General features: G+C 36.6%; 2 protein-coding genes across 10 annotated transcripts in view; one reads left to right on the plus strand and one right to left on the minus strand.

Moving 5' to 3' along the window:
- Window positions 1-4,425, minus strand: part of LOC144979462 (high affinity copper uptake protein 1-like) — a 23,506-nt gene extending 19,081 nt beyond the window's left edge. For 2 of the 5 annotated variants that reach the window (XM_078926125.1, XM_078926122.1), the window contains exons 1-3: window positions 4,194-4,425; window positions 3,384-3,446; window positions 1,159-1,228 (exon numbers count right to left, since the gene is read on the minus strand). In XM_078926125.1, the coding sequence (XP_078782251.1) occupies window positions 1,159-1,228; window positions 3,384-3,401 (88 nt within the window). In that variant the 5' untranslated portion in view covers window positions 3,402-3,446; window positions 4,194-4,425. Of the gene's footprint in view, window positions 1-1,158; window positions 1,229-3,383; window positions 3,447-4,012; window positions 4,051-4,193 lie in introns of those variants that run through there. The other 3 variants (XM_078926124.1, XM_078926120.1, XM_078926121.1) reach the window with 3 other exon arrangements.
- Window positions 4,414-22,634, plus strand: LOC144979460 (ELAV-like protein 1). 5 transcript variants are annotated; one of them, XM_078926116.1, is made up of 6 exons: window positions 4,429-4,586; window positions 14,785-14,822; window positions 16,301-16,370; window positions 17,879-18,551; window positions 20,320-20,539; window positions 21,192-22,634. In XM_078926116.1, exons 3-6 carry the CDS (start codon window positions 16,352-16,354, stop codon window positions 21,324-21,326), a joined length of 1,047 nt encoding a protein of 348 aa, XP_078782242.1. In that variant the 5' UTR covers window positions 4,429-4,586; window positions 14,785-14,822; window positions 16,301-16,351; the 3' UTR covers window positions 21,327-22,634. The 5 variants fall into 5 exon arrangements, with proteins under 5 accessions (XP_078782245.1, XP_078782242.1, XP_078782241.1 ...); XM_078926115.1 differs by lacking the exon at window positions 4,429-4,586 and adding an exon at window positions 12,149-12,235; XM_078926117.1 differs by lacking the exon at window positions 4,429-4,586 and adding an exon at window positions 12,454-12,663.
- The last annotated feature ends 2,099 nt before the right edge of the window (window positions 22,635-24,733 follow it).

Raw genomic sequence — 24,733 nt, forward strand, 5'->3', positions numbered from 1 at the left:
TAAATAAAATCAAAATTCTCTTTATTCATCCCATAGGGGAAATTTGTCTCAAGGGTCTATTCCAAGGGAAGACTGGAATAACCCAGGCGTTAGCCGCAGTGCAGCGCCGCAAATTGAGCTAAGGCGAGGTGACTTGCTCAAGGCCACACAGTGCAGCGGTGGGTGTTCGAACTCGGTACCTTTCGGGTGCGAATCAAAGACCGTTCCACTGAGCCACACTGCCCCCAGGGTGGTAGGGCGGTAAAAAGTAGAAACATGAATATCCAGTAAGTATTGCTTACAGAAATCGAAAGGACGTTTGTTATCCGTTTCATATTTTGGCTTAAAAAATAATATCTGAAATTGGTCGACAGTCAAGGCATAAGGATCACTATTTCAATATTTCCCTCTCAATCACCTCTGGGTGAACAGATGGACTACACCAAAGACCAATATTGTCAACTATAATCTTGTTATCACTGTTGTCTCTTTATGTCAAAAAGTGAGATTACAACGATTGCAAACCATTCAATTCCAAAAATGAATGATTCTATAATTTTAGACCAATTGAGTTCAATCTATAACTTGTAACCAGTGTTGTTGATAAAGGTGACCTAAATAATGCAGATGGAGATGATTTGGCTTGTTCCGTTCTAAGGACAATCAATCATTCAGATTCAGACTAATGTATCAATTCTTGGTTCAAAAGGGTGTGTATATTCCAAATACCATACGTCAGTAACAGTTAGTACTTGATCAAAAAACGGCCTCATGCTTAGTTGTCTTGACCAAGGGGATTGATCGATAATACACAAAGTTATGATAGGTGCAATGCAAACCAACAAAGTTTTGGTATCAGGTGTAAGTAGCATTTAAAAAATAAATACACATTCTATATACATTTTATTCACAAATACACACATATATACTCTCTCTCTCTCTCTCTCTCTCTCTCTCTCTCTCTCTCTCTCTCTCTCTCTCTCTATATATATATATATATATATATATATATATATATATATATATATATATATATTCTCTCTCTCTCTCTCTCTCTCTCACACACACACACACACACACACACACACACACAATTAATAAATCTGATAAGACCAACGTGAAACAAACACTTTTTAACTCCTAACAGAATGTTCTAACCATAAATGAGCCCTGTCTTACCTTTTACTGTGTTTGTATTGAGTCCTTCAAACAGAAGGTTCTTCATACGAAAACCAGTGTTGAAGTACATCTGAAAAGTAAACGTTCAAATCTCTTGTAAAATAAAACACTCAGCACTGGATAATGGTTTGAGATAAAGCGGCTATATGGTACAGTGGTACGACACTCGCCTTCGGTCTGAAAGGTCCAGAATTCGAGTCCCGCTGTAAGCGGTGCATAGTAGGTCCTTGGAAAGGGATCTTAACTCACACTCTCTCCCCCTAAACTCAGGTGTAAAATGAGTACCTGGTTATTAACAGTGTTGTCTGTTGGAAAAAAATTGTAAAAGCCCCTATCAGCCTACATGTTGTGTTGATGTTGGCTTGGGCCCCCCCTGAAAAGCGCTTTGAGCACGTTTAATGGATATTGCGCTAAATAAATGGTCAAGTTTAAAGAATTTACCAAGTAGAAAAATGGATTTCCAATTTTCACTTGTCCTTCACAATGCATAACATAATTCATGGATGAAATACTGAAAGCCTAGGTTTGGTCTGAGAACATCTGAAGTATAAAATATGCTTGATTGTCATTATCAAAAAAAAAAAAGATAATAATAATAATAATAATAATAATAATAATAATAATAATAATAATAATAATAATAATAATAATAAAATAATAATATAATGAATTTATATAGCGCCTAGTCCCAATTAAGAATTGCCTACTGTCGCTTTACATCAGCACATCATGTATGATATACAAATATAGAACTGGCATGTTAAAAACTACACAAATATGATGAAAAAATAACATATTATAATAAAATACATACTAAGAGTCCCAATTAGATGCTCTACACAAAAGCTCAGTTTTTAATCGTTTTCTAAAAGTAAGTGGATTTTCACTATTTTTAATTTCAATACTGACTGATGGAGTTCCACAGTCGGGGCTGGGGGGGGGGGGGGGGGGGGGGGACATGGTGGTCAAAGGATTTCTCATGAAAAACTAAAGATTTTGGGGGTCCCTTAGGTGATTTAAATTTGAGTAGATCTTAAATTTAAGTTTATTGCATAGATAGCTCATTATATGGATGGGACGTGTACAAGAACAAAGGGGAAATGACACGATTTCAGAAATATCTAAAGATGACAGTTCAATTTTTATATACACGAGCTGGTGTGTAATTTTCAAATCAGTGATATACGGCTCATACTTAATGGAAGTGAGATCTATTTCATTTCTTTTTCATGAAAAATACATTTTAGTTTCACGACTATTGGGCATCTCTAAATCTTGGTTGATACGACACTCAGACACTCTCTTTATAAACAAAACAAAGATACCGGGACCCGATAAATTTTCTGATCCTTCTATCTACCCAGCTAGGGGTCAAGATAGCTCAGTTGGTAGAGCACTCACTTCACATGCAAAGGGATCGAGATAGATCCCAGATGCAGTTGAGATTTTTTCCTGATCCCCCTGTCTACCCAGCAGTGAATGAGTAGCTGGGTCTGTTAGATCTGGTGGAAAGTACTTTGTGATTGACTAAAATCCTATCCAAAGGATAGCAAGCAATTGCTATTGTCCATTTCACACTATAGAAACCAGAATTGGGATAAACTCCGGCTCCATGGGTCTAATGGCTTGAAAGACTTTTTTTCTGTCCACCCAGCAGTGGTTAGTTTATTCCTTAGGTCTGTTTGACCTGGATAAAAGTACTTAGAGCGCCAACCAACTGGTATTGTCTGTTTTATTATTATAATATATATATATATATATATATATATATATATATATATATATTAATACACATTGAGTATTATTTTTCCAATGTAAAAGTGAGGTCATTCAAAGAAAGAAAGGAGGCAATTCATCACAATCACACAATTCATCACACTGTCAAATCTTTAGCACTACAACTATCTTGACTAAAGAGGAATTTATGATATTCAGTTTTGCAATCAAAAAAAAAAAAGACGCTCGTTGAATATCTTGTTGTTGTTGAAATTTATTATTCAGTTTTACCAGGACAACTTTTTATATATATTATTTTAAAACAGTTTAGTTCAATAAGCTTTAGTCAATGATATTATCAGACAGACACAACAGATTTATGTGTGTATAGACAATACGTTGTTATCGACAAAATTCTACAGCAGGGAGCATAAAAAATCACATTCAGTGGCGATGGATTGGCCAACCCGATACAAAAAAGTTTCAAATTCAAATCAAGATTAACTTACACTCATCATGTCCATCATCTTGGCTGCTCTATCAATTTCTCCAACATTCAACAAAAGAATTTTCTAGAGAAGGATTTTAAAAATAATAAATTGAATCACAAATAAGATCAGGATAAAATGAAAATGGAAAGAATGAAAAAGATTTTAGTAATTTCAAGTCACAGGAGGATACTGATTTTCTCTAATAAACAAAAATGAATACGACAGCTTAAAAAAAGAGCAAAAAAAAACAAACACAGAACGTTTCAGGCTCAAAACTCTTCTGTATTGTTATTATTATAAATGTGTAACTTGTAACCAAATGACAAATTGCCACTATTTTGAGGACAATCAATAAAGTAATAAAAACATATGATGACGATGATTATTGACTTCGGTTTGTTTCAAGTAAAAAAAACTCTCCAACTTAACGACTATAGTGAACGAATACAAGATTATTTTCCCGAGGAAGTTAGAAACAAGAAAGTAAGTAGAGTGCGTGAACGTGGGGAATGTGAACGGGCAATGAAGCGTGAGAAAAAAAAGGTCCCTTGGTAGAATTATAGATTTATGAAATTGAAATATAATGCATCATGTCAGGCTTTACCTATTCATATTCTTATACTCTGATTCACACCTATAACGATTACCTATACACGCCGGCTGACGAGGGTCCAATATGGAAGAGTTAATGTTCTCAGTAAAATAAAAAATGTTGTGAATACGGTATACAAAGGCATAGGCATAGATAGAGTATGGACTCGAGTAGCTAGCGATGGAGAAGCCGGTGTGAAAGTGAAAGTGAGATAATAATAATAATATAACACTAACCACTAACACTCAACTGACAGGGTGCAAATACCCAAATGTTGCATGGAATGTAGATTAAAACGGAGGCCTAAATCCTCGAACTTAAATTGGCCCTCATTCCCACAGAGATCTGGAGGGGTTGACCAAAAAACAAAGTCGTGGTCTGTGTTGTTTTTGTTTGGATGATTTGTTGATGTTGCAAAATCGAAAATAGAATCAAGTGATGCTATCATGTGATGATACAGCAAATATTACCAATCTGGCAAATGTGTGGTTGGAATTTCTGGCGGCATGAATAGCTTGTGAAAATATTTTTTTAAATAGATTCACTTTTTTTGTTTGTTGAAATATTACGCTGAAAATAACAAATAAAGCAGATCTGACATTTAAATAAGGACAACCTCCAAAAAACTGGTTGGTTTCTCTTTGTCCATTTATATAATTAGTATAATATACAAATCACCCAAGGCTAACACAATGCCCTGAAATCACCCTATCTATCCCTCCCTCACCCCCATCCCAATTTTAAAGACTACTTTGTAGTACTCTTTACTGGATTACATATTACAAGTACATTCTTTCCTTTCCTCTCCCTCTCCCCAACCTTCAATCCATACATTTCACACATACGCACACAAACACATACATACCCCCCCCCCCCCCTCCCCTCTCTCTCTCTCTCTCTCTCTCTCTCTCTATCTATCTATCTATCTATCTATCTATCTATCTATCTCCCTCTCCCATTTATTCCCCTCTCCCTTCTCGTGTACCTCTTTTTGCATCCACATCCAACACCTCCGTACCTTTACATTGTTTTCACATTTGACAAAGTGTGATTTTTTGTAACCTTACAATTTTGTGTTTTGTTGTATGTCTCCTGACGAAGGCCAAGGGCCGAAACGTTGCTTGATTTGGCTTGTTCCCTTATGTATGAGTCACCTTTACTCACTTTATTTTTCTATCCTTAAAAATAGATATCGAGTATCTAATTTGCCTTGCTTTTAAGATCTTGTACCAAAAGGAAAAAATAGTTTGACAATCAAATTAAAACAGTTCTTTTCATAATCCTCACCAAGCCAAGCAATGGCACACGGTAGGTAGTCGGGACTACATCAAAAATCAGATTTGTTGCAACTTATAGTAAAATGTTCTAAATTAAATTTCTCCGGCTAGACGATGGCGATCAAGTTGTCCGTACAAACAAGGATTTCAAATTAAAGACGACAATGGTCAAGTTGTCCGTACAAACAGGTTCAATTAAGACGTGATGATCAATTGTCGTACAAACATGATTTCAAATTAAAGACGAAAGCGATCAAGTTGTCCGTCCGTACAAACAATGATTTCAAATTAAAGACGATTGCGATCAGTTGTCGTACAAACATGATTTCAATTAAAGACGATGATGATCAATTTGTCCGTACAAACAATGATTTCAAATTAAAACGATGATCATGATCAAGTTGTCGAACAACAATGTTTTCAAATTAAAGACGAGCCGATCAAGTTGTCCTAAACAATATTTAAATTAAAGACGATGTATATCAATCCTACACAAGTCAAGACGATGGATCAAGTTGTCCGTACAAAAAAGGATTTCAAATTAAGACGATGCGATCAAGTTGTCCGAACAAACAATGATTTCAAATTAAAGACGATGCCGATCAAGTTGTCCGTACAAACAATGATTTCAAATTAAAGACGATGATGATGATCAAGTTGTCCGTACAAACAAGGATTTCAAATTAAAGACGATGCCGATCAAGTTGTCCGTACAAACAAGATTTCAAATTATAGACGATGGCGATCAAGTTGTCCGTACAAACAAGGATTTCAAATTAAAGACGACAATGGTCAAGTTGTCCGTACAAACAAGGATTTCAAATTAAAGACGATGATGATCAAGTTGTCCGTACAAACAATGATTTCAAATTAAAGACGATGCCGATCAAGTTGTCCGTACAAACAATGATTTCAAATTAAAGACGATGCCGATCAAGTTGTCCGTACAAACAATGATTTCAAATTAAAGACGATGATGATCAAGTTGTCCGTACAAACAATGATTTCAAATTAAAGACGATGATGATGATCAAGTTGTCCGTACAAACAATGATTTCAAATTAAAGACGATGCCGATCAAGTTGTCCGTACAAACAATGATTTCAAATTAAAGACGATGATGATGATCAAGTTGTCCGAACAAACAATGATTTCAAATTAAAAGCGATTATCTGAGAGCGACGTGTACATATTATATCTCATCTGACCCCACTTATGGGCCTAGTTTTTACATATTGTGGTAATGAACAATATTTTGCGTCATTTTTTTGAGATTCCCATTACAACAATGAGCCCATTAGGACTTGGGTTATCGGTCCTGTAAATATGGGTACGTTGTATGCGAGTATCTTTGACAAACATTTTAGCAAAATAAAGATGAATATTTTCTTGCTGAAAATGTAATTATTATCTGACATTATTGGTCACCAATCCTCACAAGGCTTGGTGCTAGTCGATGGGGACCATTATCGAGAACTGTATCGACTAACAGTAGTCAGTATCGATAAATTCGAGTACTTATTCATTCATCCCATGATCTGATGGTCGTCGAGGGGTTACATCGGATGCAGCTCTCACCACTTTCCTCCATTCTTCTCTATTGTTGGCCTTCTCCAAGAGTTCTTCCATCTTCATTCATGTCTATTCCTTGATATTTTCCATCCAAACTTTCCTTTGTTTTCCTCTTCTTCTTCCTCCTTCAAGTGTGCCCTCCATCACCGTTCTGCACAAACCTTCATGCCTCACATTGTGGCCAAACCATGACAGTTTCCTCCTTCTAACTGTGGTGATGGGGGGGGGGGGGGGGGGGGGGGGGGGGGGGGGCTCCTATAGTCCTGCACGATCTTGCACCTCTTCCGGTACGTCTTTATTGGTTCTGTGCTCTGTGTACGGCACACGCAGGAGTTTTCGATAACTTTTCATCTCAAAAGCAGAGATTCTGCGTTCTAATTCCGCAGTTAATGTCCATGACTCGCAGCCGTATAGTAAGATGGAAAGTACCAGTGATTTGTACAATTTAATTTTTATTTCGAAATTGATTGGACTTTTCCATATTTTTGTCAGTCTCGTTGGTGTTGCTGTTGACATTCCTATTCTTGTCTTAATCTCAGTTGTACTGGTGCCGTCCTTGGTTAGCAGAACATCCAAGTATTTACATGTTGACACTTCCTCGAGTTTTTCATTATCGATTGAAATTTCTGCATGTCAATTATTTCTGTACTTATTAAGCACAATCAATGGAAATACAAGCGAAAGAATGATAATGGAGAGGCTATGGATGGGAACAGTACAATGGACGTTTCAGGTACAACCCTTCGTCAGAACAACAATAAACAAATAAATGCGGAAAACAAATAAGATAAAATCTAATATAACTTGCATCGTCTGTACTCAATGGTGGTTGGAGTATGAATGAAACGTTAGCGTGGCGTGGGTGAGTGGGTAAGGAGTACCAGGTGTGTGATCGGAATGATAAGAGCAGGTCAGCGTGTGTGAGGAAGAAGATAACTTTCTAGATAATAGATCTGATAGAATTGTAAAGTTAGAAGAAGTAGTAGTAATAGAATAAATAGTAGTAGTAGTAGTAGTAGTAGTAGTAGTAGTAGTAGTAGTAGTAGTAGTAGTAGTAGTAGTAGTAGTAGTAGTAGTAGTAGTAGTAGTAGTAGTAGTAGTAGTAGTAGTAGTAGTAGTAATAGTAGTAGTATGTAAGTAGTAGTAGTAGTAGTAGTAGTAGTATAGTAGTAGTAGTAGTAGTAGTAGTAGTAGTGTGCCACTGCCATTATCGGGCCATTCTTAGGAGTTGTTGCCAGCGTCCTGACACTATGTGCATCGACTTGCGAAGATTAAATCTACCTTTGTGAGGCGGTCGAATCTTTGCGAAGAAAAAAAAAACAAAACGAACGGTCAGGTAAAGATCTGACAGGAAAATTGAGTAGATAGATAGATAGATAGATAGATAGATAGATAGATGATAGATAGATTAGAGTGAAGTATAGTAGATAGATAGATAGATAGTAGATAGTATAGTATAGATAGTAGTATAGTAGATAGTAGTAGCAGTAGTAGTAGTAGTAGTAGTATTTGTTGTTGTTATTCTAGTAGTAGTAGTAGTAGTAGTAGTAGTAGTAGTAGTAGTAGTAGTAGCAGTAGTAGTAGTAGTATTTGTTGTAGTTATTCTAGTAGTAGTAGTAGTAGTAGTAGTAGTAGTAGTAGTAGTAGTAGTAGTAGTCGCAGTAGTAGTAGTAGTAGTAGTAGTAGTAGTAGTAGTAGTAGTAGTAGTAGTAGTAGTAGTAATAGTAGTAGTGACGTCGACATATTTAAGTCTCAGTAGTAGTAGTAGTAGTAGTAGTAGTAATAGTAGTAGTAGTATATTAGTATGTAGTTAGTAGTAGTAGTAGTAGTAGTAGTAGTAGTAGTAGTAGTAGTAGTAGTAGTAGCAGCAGCAGTAGTAGTAGTGGTGGTAGTAGAAGTAGCTGAAGCAGCAGCAGCTGTCGTGGCAATAGTAACAACAGTAGTAGTTTTTAGTATGAGTAATAATGACGTCGACATATTTAAGTCTCAAAGATAGTATTAATTCAGAGGTTGTTAGTTCAGAGGGCAATGGTGTGGATGTTAGTGGTGGTCAACCCTGGTGTTGAATCCGCGTGGAGTCAACGTGTTCAGCGACCCGATCAGGTGAGTTTCCCTACGTCGGCGGGAGGAAGTGCCTGAATGGCAAAAACTGAGCACACGGTAGACAGGTAGAATAATAATAATACATGACATTTATAACGCGCATTTTCATCACTGGGTGATGCTCAATGCGCGAAACAATAATACAGTGACATTATTATACAAATGAAACATTATAATACTACATCAACATAATATTATCATTATACAACAATGTAATAGCTAAACATAAAGTCATTAATACAAGATATGTTATAATACATCCACATGCTATGTCAAATACGGAAATAATATAAAATAATGATATAATAACATAAACTAAATTAACATTCATATTGGGGTAAAATTACAAAGATGCATTAATCAAGATGTGTTTTAACAAAGAGATGGTGTTTTAACTTTGATTTAAATATTGATAAGGACTGCGCTTCTCTTATTCTTTTAGGAAGAGAGTTCCAGATGGAAGGTCCGACGTGACTGAACGATCTGCCGCCGTAAAATTTATATTTATATTTATTTGTAACAATTAATTTTGTAGAATCTAGTGCAGAACGTAGACTCCTCGTTGGCTTATAAGTTTCTAAAAATTCAGTAATATTCAATGGTGCTTGATCATTAAGGCACTTATAGCACAATACTGCTAGTTTGAATTCGATTCTCACTTTAACTGGTAACCAATGCAGCTCATACAAAAGTGGCAACGAGTAGGATGTTCTCTTCTTTCTTAAAATCAATTTAGCAGCCGCATTCTGGATACTTTGAAGGCGTGATATTTTATCGTTGCTTACATTCGAGATTAACGAGTTACAGTAATCTATTTTAGATAGTATGAAAGATGTTATTAGTTTGCATGTTACTTCTCTTGTTAGGAAAGGTCTAACTGACGCAATTCTTTTTAAGCCTATTGTCAAACTTCTACATAGAGAATCAAACTGTGCCTGCATAGTCATATGTTGATCTAGCATTACCCCGAGGTTTTTCACACACGTTGAGAGGTTAATTGTGCACCCATTTATATTTAGAGTAAACTTCAGAAAATCATCTTTCAAAACACTTTTTCTACCACACACCATCACCTCTGTCTTTTCATTATTCAGCTTTAACTTGTTAATTTCCATCCAGCATTTAACATCTCTAATACAGTCTTCAACACTGGTAATTAATGATGGGATATTACTAGGGATATCGCTTACATAGATCTGAGTGTCATCAGCATAGAAATGATGCATTAATTTATTTTTAACAAAAATATCCGAAAGAGGTTGAGTATAAAGAGTAAAAATAACAGGACCAAGGACAGACCCCTGCGGAACGCCGTAATTTAGAGGAAATGTTTCTGATACTGCGCCATCGATCAGAACCGACTGAGATCTTGATGTTAGGTATGATTTAAACCAACTAAGCGCAGTGTCTCTTATTCCAAAAGTAATTTCTAATCGTTTAATAAGTATCTCGTGATCAATGGTGTCAAATGCAGCCGAAAGGTCCAACATAGTCAATAAACAGACATGATTTTTGTCAATACTATTAAGAATATCAGTGCATACTTTTAAAAGGGCAGTTTCAGTGCTATGATGTGATTTATAGGCAGATTGGAAATTTTCACTTAAATTATTTAGATGGATATGATACAAAAGTCTTTTTAACACAATGCGTTCAAGCACTTTGGATAGATATGGAAGGTTGGAGACAGGTCTGTAATTTTTCAGTTCGTTTACATTTAGATCGGACTTCTTTAATAGTGGTTTAACAATGGCACGTTTAAACGAGTCGGGGACACTACCTGAGACCAACGAATTATTTATAAGTTCAGTTATTGTTGGTAACAGTTCTTCAATACAAGTCTTAAGAATACTAGTTGGGATGGGGTCTACTAAGTCACAATATTTTGATGGGCTATCTAAAATGGCTGACTTCACTTCATCCTCAGTGGCTGGATCAAAACATGTAATGACGTTCCATGGAATGGTCCAAAGCTCGGTGACGATGATGATGATGTATTGTCTAAGTTTTCCCTAATGGATTTTATCTTGTCGTGGAAATAGTTGGCAAAATTTTGAGCTAGTTCGGTGTTATTTCTAGACGCTGGAAGGGGTGTGGATTTCTTACTGCCAAGAAGGTCGTTTGCGGTGGAAAACAGTTCTTTGAAAGATGTAATGCTTTGAAATTTTTCGTTGTAGTGGGCCTTTTTTGCGCATGTGATGGCGTTATAACGAGCCGACTTAGCTGCTTTGTAGATATCCTTAAATACCGTTAGACCACTCTTTCGCCATTTCCTTTCAGCCTGTCTCTTTTTTTTCTCTTTAATTCCTTTATCTCGGAATTGAACCATCGCGAGTGTGGTCGATTCGATACGACCCGACGTTGTGGCGGTGCCTCACGGTCAATAATAGATCGCAATACTTTGTTGAAGTCGTTTATATTTTTAACCTCATTTATGACGTCACGAATGCTATCTTGTAAACCACTGATATCAATTTGTCTACAATTCCTTGTTATGTTTCGTTTCGGGAGATCAACTTTCTTTAATGCGATATCCACAAATAAAGCTTTGTGATCGGATATCGCTAGGTCAACAACGTCGGTCTTTCTTATTCTATTACTTGACACAGGGGAGATGACCCAATCAATTATGTTGCCGGCCTGATGTGAATGAACAGTCTGGCCACTGCTTTGTCTGCACAGTTCGATATGTCACGCAAGTGCTGCACGAATATGTTACCCAGCCTTTTCCCGGTCTACCCAACGCAAGCAATCCCACAGGGAGCATGTAATTTCATAGACTAGATTACGGTCAGTGCATGTAAACGGCTGCCTGATGTCCCAAATCTTGTCTGGAAAGCTGACTGTTGTACTCCCACAGATTCCCACAAGTCTTGCATTGAGCTTTTAAATAGCACAATATTCACTAAACGTGCTCAAAGCGCTTTACAAAGGGTCCCCGACCAACAGCAATGTCAAGAATGAGACATGACGCTGTTAGGCGATAATTCAATTTATTTTTTCCGACAGAGATAACGCTGTTAACGGCCAGGTACTCGTTTTACACCTGAATACTGTGAGAGGATGTGAGTAAAGAGTCTTTTCCAAGGATTCAACTATGCGCGAGCGAGGCTCGAATCCAGGACTTTCCGATCCGAAAGCGAGTGTCATAACTTCGAAACTTTTGAAGTATTAGGGTATCGAAAAGTATCAACTTGGCAGTCAAGTACTTATTAAGGCTAACTACCTTAGTAAGTATTGAGTACTACTATCGACTACTGCCCAATATTATTCACTTCCGCCCGATCTTCTTTCTTTTTTTTGTTTGATAGCCTAGGAAGTCTCAGGTGAAGTAGACAGTTGATACATTATCTTGATATTTGATTCCATGTGAATTCATATTTTCAGAATTATTTGTATTTTGTTTTATCTGTCAAAAGTTCTCATTTTTGACTATTTATTGATATCTCAGTCGCTTACTTTTTCTTTGATTTATGGTTTTATTCAGCCACCAAAACGTGCTAAGGCACTCGCGTTTGGAAATGGCGGACGTGACGTCATGATTATATTACAATGGGCCGCGTTCGACTTAGATCGAAAAAATACTGGGTGATCTCGTTAGATGCATAACTAAAACTTTTAAACGTTTGAGTATAAGACTAGGAAGATTTGTTTGCAGCTTATAAGATCTGAGGTTTACTCGACAAGAAGTTCAAGAAAGATACCATCGACTCGTCAATTTTTAGTCAACGACTTGGCTTGGCTGACACTTTGTGTGCGTGCCCTTTTTTCTCCAGTCATACAACTACCACCCCATGCCTTCCTTCCAGAATTTTCTCTGGTTTATCTCTTATTACAAATTACGTTCTTTCGATATTTTCAAAGAAGATTAGTTCCCTAAACCTTATTTGATTTGTTGAATTTGAAGCAGCCCTGGCCCTGCTGAGTGTCTAGTTGGGTCATTCATAAGTGTAAGTCACAGTCAGTCATCTCATAGTCATATTCATCAGGCAAGAGTCATAAGTCATGAGGAAAACCGAACTGGGTCACTGCAGGGTGGCATGCATGGAGTCAGTTGATTTATAAATCATTTTGGGTGGAAGTTTGACAACTCTCGGAGAAGCGGCTCACGTTCTTTCATACTATAAATATAAAGTCATTGCTAATGCCAATGCTAACATTTTATTTCAATTTCAACTACTCAATAGTTGTCCATTGTGTGATTGTGAGCGTGGCTGTTTTTATTATTCAGTGGGGGGAATTCCTATTTTCAGATTTTGAGTCTTTGCTGAGTTCTAAATCTAAGGCGTTACACACTTCATTTCCCAGCTTGTTATTACTTCAATGGCATTTCAAAAGAAATCTACCCAGTCTACTCTAACTCTTGACTTTCAACTTTGTGAGTGATTGTTGAGTGTCAACACATATGCCTAACAATAAACATGTACCCAATCAAGTAGGCCTGTCTGACCAACTTGGACACAAATCAAGAAGCTTATTGATCTTAGTAAAAGTTGGCGGGATTTATAACATGAAATTTAAATTATGAATTTGTATGAATATTTGGTTTGGCAGAATAGTTTCTCGTGTCACTTTTCATGCACACACATCTGAACCCTTGGCTGTTTTAGTTGGGTTTTTTCCCCTTCCTTGTTGATTATGCCAGTATTTTGATATTGTCTGAAATGAAAGTGATAGAAAACATTCACAGTCACAGTTCAAATTTAATTTTCTCAGAATGTTCAGAATGCCATTTCTTTACATGTTGATGACCTTGGTAAGATACATTTTCATTTTCTCCCTGAAACTTGTTTTCAGTCTAATGAATACAGAATTTTACTTCATTTTTTATTTCTCTGCAGAGGTCTTTGTGAATGAGAATCTATTTGCCATTTACTAAATCAAGCAGTCCTCCCCCCCGTCTTTTTTGTAGTAACAAGATCTGCACAATAATTGCTTGCTTGGTTTAGATCCTTTTCTACTGGATCATAGACCATCGACACCTCCTCTCCAGCTTGTCTGTTTTTCTTTTTTCCTTGTTCCATGCTGAAACTTGTCCTGGTATTTGTTTTTGGCTTTATCATTGGCTTCCAAACTGTCCATCTATGTCAATTTTGTGTTAGCATTTTTGGTAGTTGTCCATGTGTTTTTGGATTTGCAAAGAATCAAGAGGACGCCATCCTAAAGTTTTATCATTTATAGTAAAAAGCAAGGCTGCTAGTTTTCCGTATATTTACGGAAATTCAACATGTTAAAAAACCTCCATATATTTTTCAATCAATTACCAAACAGAAAGAAGTCAATGCGTCATATCTTTTTTCTGAAGTTCAGCGCTTCAGATAAAAGTCTGTGTTTAGGTAAAGTTCAGTAGTTTTTTTTCCTCCTGAGAAAGCCATAGCTAAGTGCATGGAGTGTATGACCAGTGCTGATGGTTTTCCTCAGATCTACCATTTGGAGTCGGTGGAAGAATCTCCTCCTTTTATAATGCCATTTTCCCCCAATCAATTTTACTGGCTTTGGCAGAGTTGATATGTGATGGAACAAACTGGTGCAGTTTCCCGCTATCCAGAGGATGGCTAGAGTATCAATGTTTGTACATCATCTCAATGGCTCTAAAAGTCTGGGTTATTGCAGTAATAATGGGACTTAAAGACACTTGGGGTGAAATGGTTAAGGTAACATCTATAAGTTTGTGCTCTGTCCAAGCTGTGCAGAGTTCAGTCTATTTTTCACCTAAGTAGGGAAGAGAGAGAGAAAGCTGACAGGTCTAACGACACTCACTTTTTATGAAGTTATTTTATTAGTGTTGTTGTTTATCTTTGCTATGATTAGATTCATATTTCTAATTTATCCATGTTCTCATTATTAATTTTGTATATATTTTTTTCCTTTATAGATTTATCAGAATTTTTTTCTTTCGGATAGTAAAGAAGGGTAAATATATTTTACATTTTCCTTATACATATTCATTCTCTTATTCACTATGATATTTACAATGTTTTATTTTTAAAATTTATTTATTTTAGTATTCCATTTACAGTTGCAAATAATTATTTTGTAATCTTTGTTTTGAACTTATGTTTTTGTTTTTTTTTTCAAACTGTTTGCCCGCAAGTAATGTGAGATCCTCTACATTACGTTACCCATGGCCAAGCTTTTGAAGGGTGGTGCCAAATATGTATACAGCCAACATTTTATTTCGTGCTTTTGATTGACCAGATCCGTGGTTAATTTTACTGTTTATATTTCATTTCCAGTTGATAACGATGGAGGGTTACCATATTTTGTGTGTGTGAATGGGGGAGGGGGGGGGGGTCTGAAGGTAGGTGACTGTGTAAAATAGTTGATGGTGTTGTTTATCTGTAGATTTTGATCTATTGGTGTGAAGAGAGTTGATATGACGCATTTGATGCATATGAAATTGATGAGAGGAAACCATTTATATTGGGACGTTGGATGGAATGGCTTACCAAGACTTGATGGTTCACCTCGTTTGGATAGAGAGGGTTTTTTGTGTATTTAGTTTTGTATTATTTTGATTTTCATTTCTAGGGCCAAAAGATATATTTTCTTTGTTTTGTTAAATACTGGCATGCTTTAACTAATAAATTTGATTTGAAACTGCTTTTCCTTCTTCCTGGTATGAACTTTTTATTCAAATCTTGAGCTTATTAAATGTAGAGATAATTGCAATTTTAGCCTGTGAAAAATACCTTGCATTATTCTCACCAAATGCTTTTCACGTGTTACTTTCCTTGATCAGTCCCAATTTACATTTGAAATGAGATTTCTTTGTGGAGTTTATTGCCTTTGTCAGCAATACGATATATATAGACCATTACTATAGCCAAATGGTTCGCCCTATCACAGTTTTATTATATTTATATATATACATATTTTTGTTATAATTTTCTTTTAATCATAATGGGTCCTTGATATATCATCATGCTGAGTATGAGTGGTAGATATTAATTTGCCTTGTACATTCATTATCTTTTATATTCTGTTATTTTTATTTTTTTAAAAAATCGTATGGTGCTTTAAACAAAACAATGATAGATCGCTCTTAGCATTTACTTTTGTTTCATGATTGAATTAGTCCTCATTTCTATCATCCTTTGACGGTTGCACCATTTTTTTTTACTGGCGCAGAAGAGAAGAAAAAAGGTAGTTTTCTAGGCGCTGTACCACCCGTAAAACCAAAAAAAAAACATCTCAGTGGGTTCGTCCAGCACCGTTTTGGAATAGTGGATTAGAATTCCATTAACATCTATCAACTTAATCCTAACCCTGTTTTCTCTCTCCTTCAGGCTCGTTAAAATTTTTTTTGTTATTTTTTTTTCCTCCTCACACTTGCTGTTGTGCTTGTCTGGTTGCCTCCTATCAACAATGATGGCTGCCTGCCCTCTCAGCATCTCAAATTTGTATATTTGGACCAGTCATCTTGAACAGAGACAGTTAAGATGGAAGAACAAGCTAATGGTAAGATTCTTTTTTTTTGTTTAATGAATATTTCAATATATTGTGGATGTATTTTTTTTTGTTTGTTTCTCTCAAGTTCCATACACATCTGTTAATCATCTGACTAATAAAAAATAATTGGGTCTGGTTTGGGGTCCTTTGACCTCCTATGGTGGGCAGGAGGTCACGCTGTCTTCTTTCCCCTTATATATTTTGAGTTGCTTTCTAGCATTGTCTTGGAATGAGTTTGCTTGGTTTTGTCAAGGTCCTTAGCTGAGAAGGAAAAAGTCAAATGTTAAATATTAGTTTTGAGAGATATTTCTTTCCTTGTAAATGATCTCTCTGTTATGTATTGGTAGTTATGTATTCTACTCTGGATTTATTCTTTAAACATTTGAGTGTGTTCCTCTTAGTGGGATCCTGTGCTGGTTGTCTAGATGAGACTTTTTAAGTATCTCAAACTGAGTACATTGATGGTGTGCTCTTGAATCTACATCTGTTCCCTATAGAAACATTCTCCTTTATCTGACTTTTTCTCATGTCCTTTTAATTGTAGTTACAGAATCTTATCACTATCTCATTTTCTTCCCTGGTGCTGAAATGACCTAAATGTACATTCTCCTTTATCTGACTTTTTCTCGTGTCCTTTTAATTGTAGTTACAGAATCTTATCACTATCTCATTTTCTTCCTTTTACTTTTACTGGTCCTGAAATGACCTAAATATGTTGTAAGCACCGTAAAGACCCTTAAAAACAAACATAAAATTAAAATTTGGGAATTATCAGTACTGGCCAACCTTCAATCCGCCAACTTTCTTCAGCACGTAAAAAGTAAAAAATACAAGTTGTAATGTTAAACTTTGGAACATTCTACTCTGTGCTCTTTTTAGATGACCCACCATCCGTTCCCATCCCCCATTATCCACAAATCAGTGTCTATTTGGTAGAAAACAGTCTTAGATGTGAAATTGTCTACTTTGACTGACCCATCTTTGTTAGTTATAGGTGTCGTATATCATTTTAAAGCTTGGAATTTGTAAAAGTTAAAGCTGGAGATGATAAAGATGTCAATCAGTGGTGACCCCGATTTACATGGAAATGCATCATGAAAAAAAAGAAAGTTAAACGATCTGAAGAGATAAATGACTCACAATACATGTACACAGGTCCATTTCTTCAAATAAATGACAGAATATTTTTAAAAAAAACTAAATTTATACAACATAGGGGGACGATTACATATTTGGGCTATTGTCTTTATACTGTTTTGAAATAGTCAGTGGATGGGGGGGGGGGGGGTCACTAACACAGGCTGGTTCATTCTATCAGTGGTAAAGTGGGGAAAAGTATATGGACAACCTCCCTAGTTTGTTAAAACTGAATGTTGTAGCTTGTTTGAAGGAGAAAAATGGGACTATGTAATTTGATCATTGTTTACAATAATTGTGATTAATGGTACTCTACTGAAATTTGTATAACCTTTTGTTCCAAGGTTTAATCCATAACTGGTGTTTTTGTTTTTCTCCAGATGGAAGCACCACCAACCTGATCATCAACTACCTGCCCCAAACACTGACAGACGAAGAGTTCAGATCCCTTTTCCTCAGCATTGGTCCCATCAATAATTCAAAAATTGTCAGAGATAAGTCCACAGGGTACAGCTATGGTTTTGGCTTTGTCGATTATCAGCTTGCCTCTGATGCTCAGAGAGCCATCGAAACGTTGTCTGGTTTACAAGTACAGAACAAAAGGATCAAAGTAGCCTTAGCCAGAATGGGAGGGGACAAGATTAAAGGAGCTAATTTGTATGTTCGTAACCTGCCCCAGCACTGGAAGGAAGCTGAGCTGAACAAAATATTTGAACCTTATGGAAAAATTATCCAGTCAAGAGTTTTGATTGACCTCAACACAGGTGCCAGTCGAAGTGTGGGTTTTGTCTTGTATGACACACGAGATGAGGCTGAGAATGCCATCAAGAATGTAAGTGGAATAACCCCTGAAGGTTGCACAGAGCCCATCCTGGCAAAGTTTGCAGATGACAATAACAAGAAGATGCAAAAGCAGCAAGTGAGTATCCAGTACATGCCCATGCACAACTTTGCCCCTGGCCCAGGTCCCATGAGGAACATGAATAACAAATTCCAACGTTTCAACCCTATGGGTGGCAACATGAACTTCCAGCAAGGTCAACAAGGCGGCGGGTGAGTTGCTCATTTTATATGAATCCACTGCCTCAACCACTATATCATCTTCACCACTGCTACAACCTCCCTCACCACATTATTATTATCGTCATCACCACTACCATTATTACTACAACTAAAACAAGGGGGTGGGGGTCTGAAAATATTTATCGCCACTACCTTCACAACTAAAACATAAACCACCGTTCTTCTATGTAGAGAAACTGAATTCCGCTGTTAAAGCCCCTTTCCTTCATTTGATTTTTTACCAATTTTTATTTCTTTAGTGAATTATCTAATACATTTTAATGATTTACATACGTTAGTTGCATAAAGTTAGTTGCAGTGTCACTACCACTCATAGGTCAACCTTGGCAGAATATTCCGGCAAAGCAGTCAATGAATTTCCAAGACTTAATGCTGGTTTGTTGTTGGCTTTGGAATTCCTACCTTTTAGATTAGTTTCGCTTTATTTGTGCCTGTTAGATTTATATTTATTGAATTGCAGAGTACAATTACAATTTCTGTTCTTTAAATCAATGAGGTTTTAGTGTGAAGTCAGGACTGCCAGCTGTATGACCCAAAAAACTCATATGTTTTTATGCTTTTGCTCTCAGTTTGTACCTTTTTCTTTCTTTTTTTTTCAATCAAGACCAAGTAATATCAGTTCTTATTTGTTTCTCATGTTTTGCTTGTAATGAGGTTGGCACTCCAAGTTGCTATTGCAGGATTTGCTTGTTTTTTGTTTTTTTTGTTTTTTAAAAAAGTGTAATGGGGCATGACTCATTAGGGAAACATTTTTCGGGGTTTCAGACAAGCCAGTTGCTTTGATCCATGCTACTGCTACCACTATCACTACACAGCACCTTATACTTCCGTTTCCATTACTATCCGTCATAACATGATTGACACTGTTACTACTACTGTAGGATCTCTTTCACTGCCACCACCATATCATTATCAACACAATTTCAGCTACCACAGCGTCATCACTGCCTTGATGATCACTGTCGTTCTCACCACCTCAGCATGATAATTATCACTGCCATCACCACAGTTCCCAACTATTGCTACCATATACCTGCCAACCCTTCCGCTTTTGACAGACTCGTTCCTATTTTCACTTTTCCTTTTCCACAATTCATCATTGTCTCTAAAATTCCAAATTGAAAAATAATGATAATGGTAAGAAGAAAAATTGGAGGAGGGGGATAAAAAGGTGATTTAAAACAAAAAAATATTCAGTGATTGTCAAAAGGGAGCTAAGTAGGAAAGTTAATTGCACTCCTTTCACCCTTTCCTAATACATGTAATATGTAGTTTTGCCAGCTATGCCTGAATGCTGTCTGTATGTGTTTGGTGACAAAGTTGGTAGTTATTTTGATGAGAATAATCCATTGTTTCAAGATTCTTATTTTCTGAAGTCCTGATTCCACTTTTGGAATAAGGAGGGTTAGCAGGGCTACCACTATTATCGCTAGAATTTCAAATAATATTACCATGGTGGTTTAATTGGACTGTTTGTATGGAACTGACTCAGGTTGTCCCAGGATTTATTTGACTAGCACATTAAAACAAGGCAGATTATTTGATATAGATAGAATAGTCCTAACTATACTGCTGTTGTGGGTCATGCCTGGATTTTGCCTTAGGCTGTCTCTTTTTGGCTGTTTGAAAAGTTGGCTACTATAAAATACACTTTCATCATACAATTCTTTTCAAACAAAACTACAGGCACCCCTGTGACTGTGTATTATTCATATTTGTTTTTTGTTTGTATCCCCAGGTACACTTTGTTTGTATACAACATTGGCAGTAATGCCACTGACCAAACATTGTGGGCCCTGTTTTCCCCTTATGGCACAGTGCAGAAGGTTAAATGCATGGTTGATCATGAGAAGTGCACCTGTAAGGGTTTTGGATTTGTCACCATGACCAACATGTCTGAAGCACAGAACGCCATTCACGGACTTCATGGCTACTACTACCAGGGAAAGCAGTTGCAGGTCAGTGACCCTTATTGTCGTAGCACCAGCAATTTTTCTTTGTCTTTGCTCTATTGTTTTGTTTGTTTTTTTTCCTCCCAGATTCAATCTCTGGATCTTATAATGAATCGGTGCTGATGGTCCACGGTAATACGTGATTTGGGCATCAGAGGAATTTCTTCCTTTTAAAATAATTCATTTCCCCGAGTCACATGCCCTGACAGTGACAGACTTAAATGAGTGCATTTTCCTACTTTCCAGAAATTAGCTGGGGGGCAGTTGAATATTTTGTTTTTTTTTGAGAATTGTTTTTTTCCCCTTGTAATACATCTCTCTGTTTTGTACTGTTTTAATTTTGAATCTCTACTTAATGAACATTTCTGCTTCATAGCTGGTTAGCACCTGAAGGTCGTGTCAAAATTGTCTACATGATAGATTGCATTTGAAATCTTCTATTCCATATTTGAACCAGTCTCCTTTGTCTTTCTTTTTCTTTAGTGCTTTCACTTGTAGAATTTTCCCCTCATCATCTTCCTTCCAACTGTTTTGGAAATGTGCTAACGGTGTGGTATTCCACGAGTTAGCTTCTTTCTATTACCTCGTGTTGATTACCTGAGTACCTTTTATATTTTGATTCAAGGTGATTGATGCTCATTTTTGTTCATTTTTCCAGGTGAGCTTTAAATCGGACAAGAGTAATCAGCCTCAACAACAGCAGCAGCAACAACCAGGTGGAATGAATATGCCAAACAACATGCCCAACAACATGAATATGAACATGGGTGGTGGTGGTCCAGTCTTAAACTAGACGTGTCAGCACTCTCCACTCAGTCTGCCAGCTAGACAAGAAAATCTTTTGGCTACAATACTACAGCTATATCTATCTTGTGCACTGTAGCCCCAGTCCTTATTTGTATAGTCAGATCAAGCCAGTTGACATGGACAGATTTGATTATTTATGTCAGCTTGAAATTGTAATCCGCTGAACTGTGAAATCAAATAGTATCGACCATCCCATCATTTTGATTTGAAGACAACCCTGGTTTCAAGAAAGCTGTACCGTCTCAGACTCTTTCTTGACATAATCTGAAGCCATTAGTCAACACAATTAGATTGGTTACCGTTCCAGTTCAATTGAAAATGTTCATGTAAATTAAAAAATAAAAAACATTTGATAGGAAGAGGATAGTAAAGCTAGTGAGGTTTTCCATCTGGAGCCGATTCAACTCCAGATTAGGTCTGTATTTTGTATTGTTCAGGACAATTCTTCAATTCTAAATGGATTGGTGTCATTTAAATGATCTTACCCAAATTTGATCTAAGGTGTTTGGTCCATCCGATGGTGGTGCCATCACATAAGGGATTGGAAAACCTCTGTAGTGTTTGTGAGAAAATCCACTGCCTTCTTTCTGTTTTGGAAACATCGATGTGTGAATGCAAGTAAATGAGACCAACTTGCTTGTCCTGAGAGCTTACAAACAAGCCATTATTAGATAATGGTTCTTTCTTGGAGATTTTTTGTTTGTTATTTTTTCTGGGTTATCTTTTTTATAATATATACCAGTTTTTAAAATGGTATTTGATATTTAAACTTTTCAATATTATGGTTATTATGATATGGTCATGTTCATGGATTACTAATTTCAAGTTTTTTAAACATATTTTATCGTTATCGTTATTACATTTACTGTTCTGCGTTTTAAGCTTATTGTTGTGCTTATCATATTATTTTGTTGTTTTTTTTTTTAAGTAAGGATTATTATTGTATTCCATTTTCAATGCTATTATTATTAATTTTATCATACTTGGCTCTTCTTAATTTGTTTATTATTATTTTTTAATATTTTTTTTTTTGCTAATATTTCACGTTTTAGGTAACCCAAGAAAAAATTTAGGCATTTTCAGTAGCCTTTCTGTCCAGGTTGTGTGAATTACCTCCTGGTTATAATTTAATTGTCATCATCACCCTCATCAATTTCATTGTATATAATAAAAAATTACATTTGGTTACTTTTTTTTCCCCTTCGCGTTTTACAAGTTGAAAAACAAAACAATCTTCCAGAAGACGAAAACAAACAAAAAAATTGTAATACAAAATTTTTTTTTTCGTTTTCAATGCTGTTTTATCTTTGTTTTCTAATAATTAGAATATTAGTAATATTTTAATGTTCTTTATTTTGAACACAACTTTTTACTTGAACCACTTTTGTCTTTTAAATATTTAAAAAATCTCCTTCCTTCTCTTGTCGGTGGTGAATCTTCCGTATAGGTATGAGAACAATTACCATCTCCTGAGCTTCAAATCTTCTTTAGCTGGTGGTGGCTGGAATTTCTCATGGGGAGGGGGGTGCTGATTGACTTCCCTTTTAACCAATTAGCCTTGCATATCATTTTTGGGGACGTGTCTTTTGGCCTTGAGGTTCTGGGTGGGGTTACGAACAATCTTCTATCCCCCTATGTCTGTTTTCCAACATGCTTTCTGTCTTTGTCTTGGAATGAGATTACTTGGTTTTGTCCTGGCCCTGGCTGGGAGGGAAACAGTCAAATGTATAGTATTGGGAGATATTTTTTTGCCTTGCAAATTATTTCTCTGTTATGCACTGTATTAGTATTATGTTTTGTTTATATTATATATGATTTGTAAAACATTTGAGTGTATCCCTCATAGTGGGGGCCTGTGCTTGTGTCTTGATGAGACTTTTTTAGTTTTAGGTGATCTCAAACTAAGTACACTGATAGTGTGCTCTTGGAATCTACATCTGTTTCTCATTTGAACAAATTCCCATCTGTCTTACCTTTTCTGGGTGCTTTAATTGTAATTCTAGAACTTTTGACTATCCCATTTTCTTCCTTTTTACTGGCGCTGATATGACCTAAATGTGTTGCAAGCGCCATAAAACCCTTAAACTTAAAAACAAAGTAAGGTGATCTCAAAATCTACATCTGTTCCCTATGTGAACAATTCTCCTTTGCCTTTCTTTTTCTCGTGTGCTCTTACTCTTACTCTTGTGCTTGAGGTCGTTGGTCACATTGAAAAGTGCCGATACAATTCAGGGTCAGCGTGGCTCTGCGGTACAGTCTTTGCTTCGTACAGCTGCGCTGTGTGTAGTGCCGTAGTGCCGCACGGGAACAGAGCTCAACGAGGAACATTTTCCTGTGTCAACAAAAAGATGTGATTTGGTGAGAAGAAGGGTTCAGTCTACGGGCGAAGAGTGAGACGAGGAGGTGGGGATGGGCGGGCGTTATTTGTTATGCTGTGTCCGTGTATGCATGCGTGTGTAGAGAGAGTGCGCGCAAACCAGCCTACGTCCCTCCCTCTGAACCTCGTCTGTGGTTGGAACCACCTACAAACACGAGTACTACTGCACTTAGGACTGATACGGAACAATCGCGAATCGCTCCAATTTGGAACAGGAACATGAAAATGTTCCGAATGCCCGGCGCTAGCTGTGTGACGTTGAGCAAGTCACCTCGCCCTATCTCAATTTAGGGCGGCTAACGCCTGGGTTATTCCAGTCTTCCCTTGGAATAGACACTATAGAAAGACTTCCCTATGGGATGAATAAAGGGAATTTTATTTTTATTCATTTTCTCATGGGCATGTTTACAGCTTTCTTCATAAACACAACAGCGTGTTAACATTTATTGAGAAATGTCCAATTGTACAGCAACAAATGTGATTGATAACTGGCTTGGGCGATAACATAAGATTGTGCTAATTAGTAGGAGGTGGTGAGGGGTCAACTTCATACAAATATAAACATTTCCGAGTTTTTGTCCAGAACTCGGTGTACAATTTAATATCAAGACAAGAAAAAGAAACCCAAACTGGTTCGATAAGGGAAGATTCCAAGAACACTGCGTAATGTTTGAGGTCGCATTGGGTCCCACTAACTCGAACAAATGCTTACAAATTGTATTCAAAGTAAACAAAATGGCATGGTGCTGAGAGATGATTTACAATGGGAAAAAAGCTTGACTGACATGACTGTTTTCACTTCGGCCAGGGCAAGCACAAAAACCAAGTACTGTAGGTACCTAATCTCCTCATACAGTAAGTTGGAAAACAAATGGATAGAAGTAGAAAATATATGACCTTCACCATGGTAGGTCAAAGGGCCCACCCCTTCATCATCACTACCACTTCAGCTACAACCACCACATTATCATCGGCACAACCATCTCTACCCTACTACAACCACATCATCAATACCA

Source organism: Berghia stephanieae, chromosome 9 (genome assembly GCF_034508935.2).
Source record: "Berghia stephanieae isolate SIO BIC M18660-M18661 chromosome 9, UCSD_Bste_1.3, whole genome shotgun sequence".
Taxonomy (NCBI): Eukaryota; Metazoa; Mollusca; class Gastropoda; order Nudibranchia; family Aeolidiidae; genus Berghia; species Berghia stephanieae.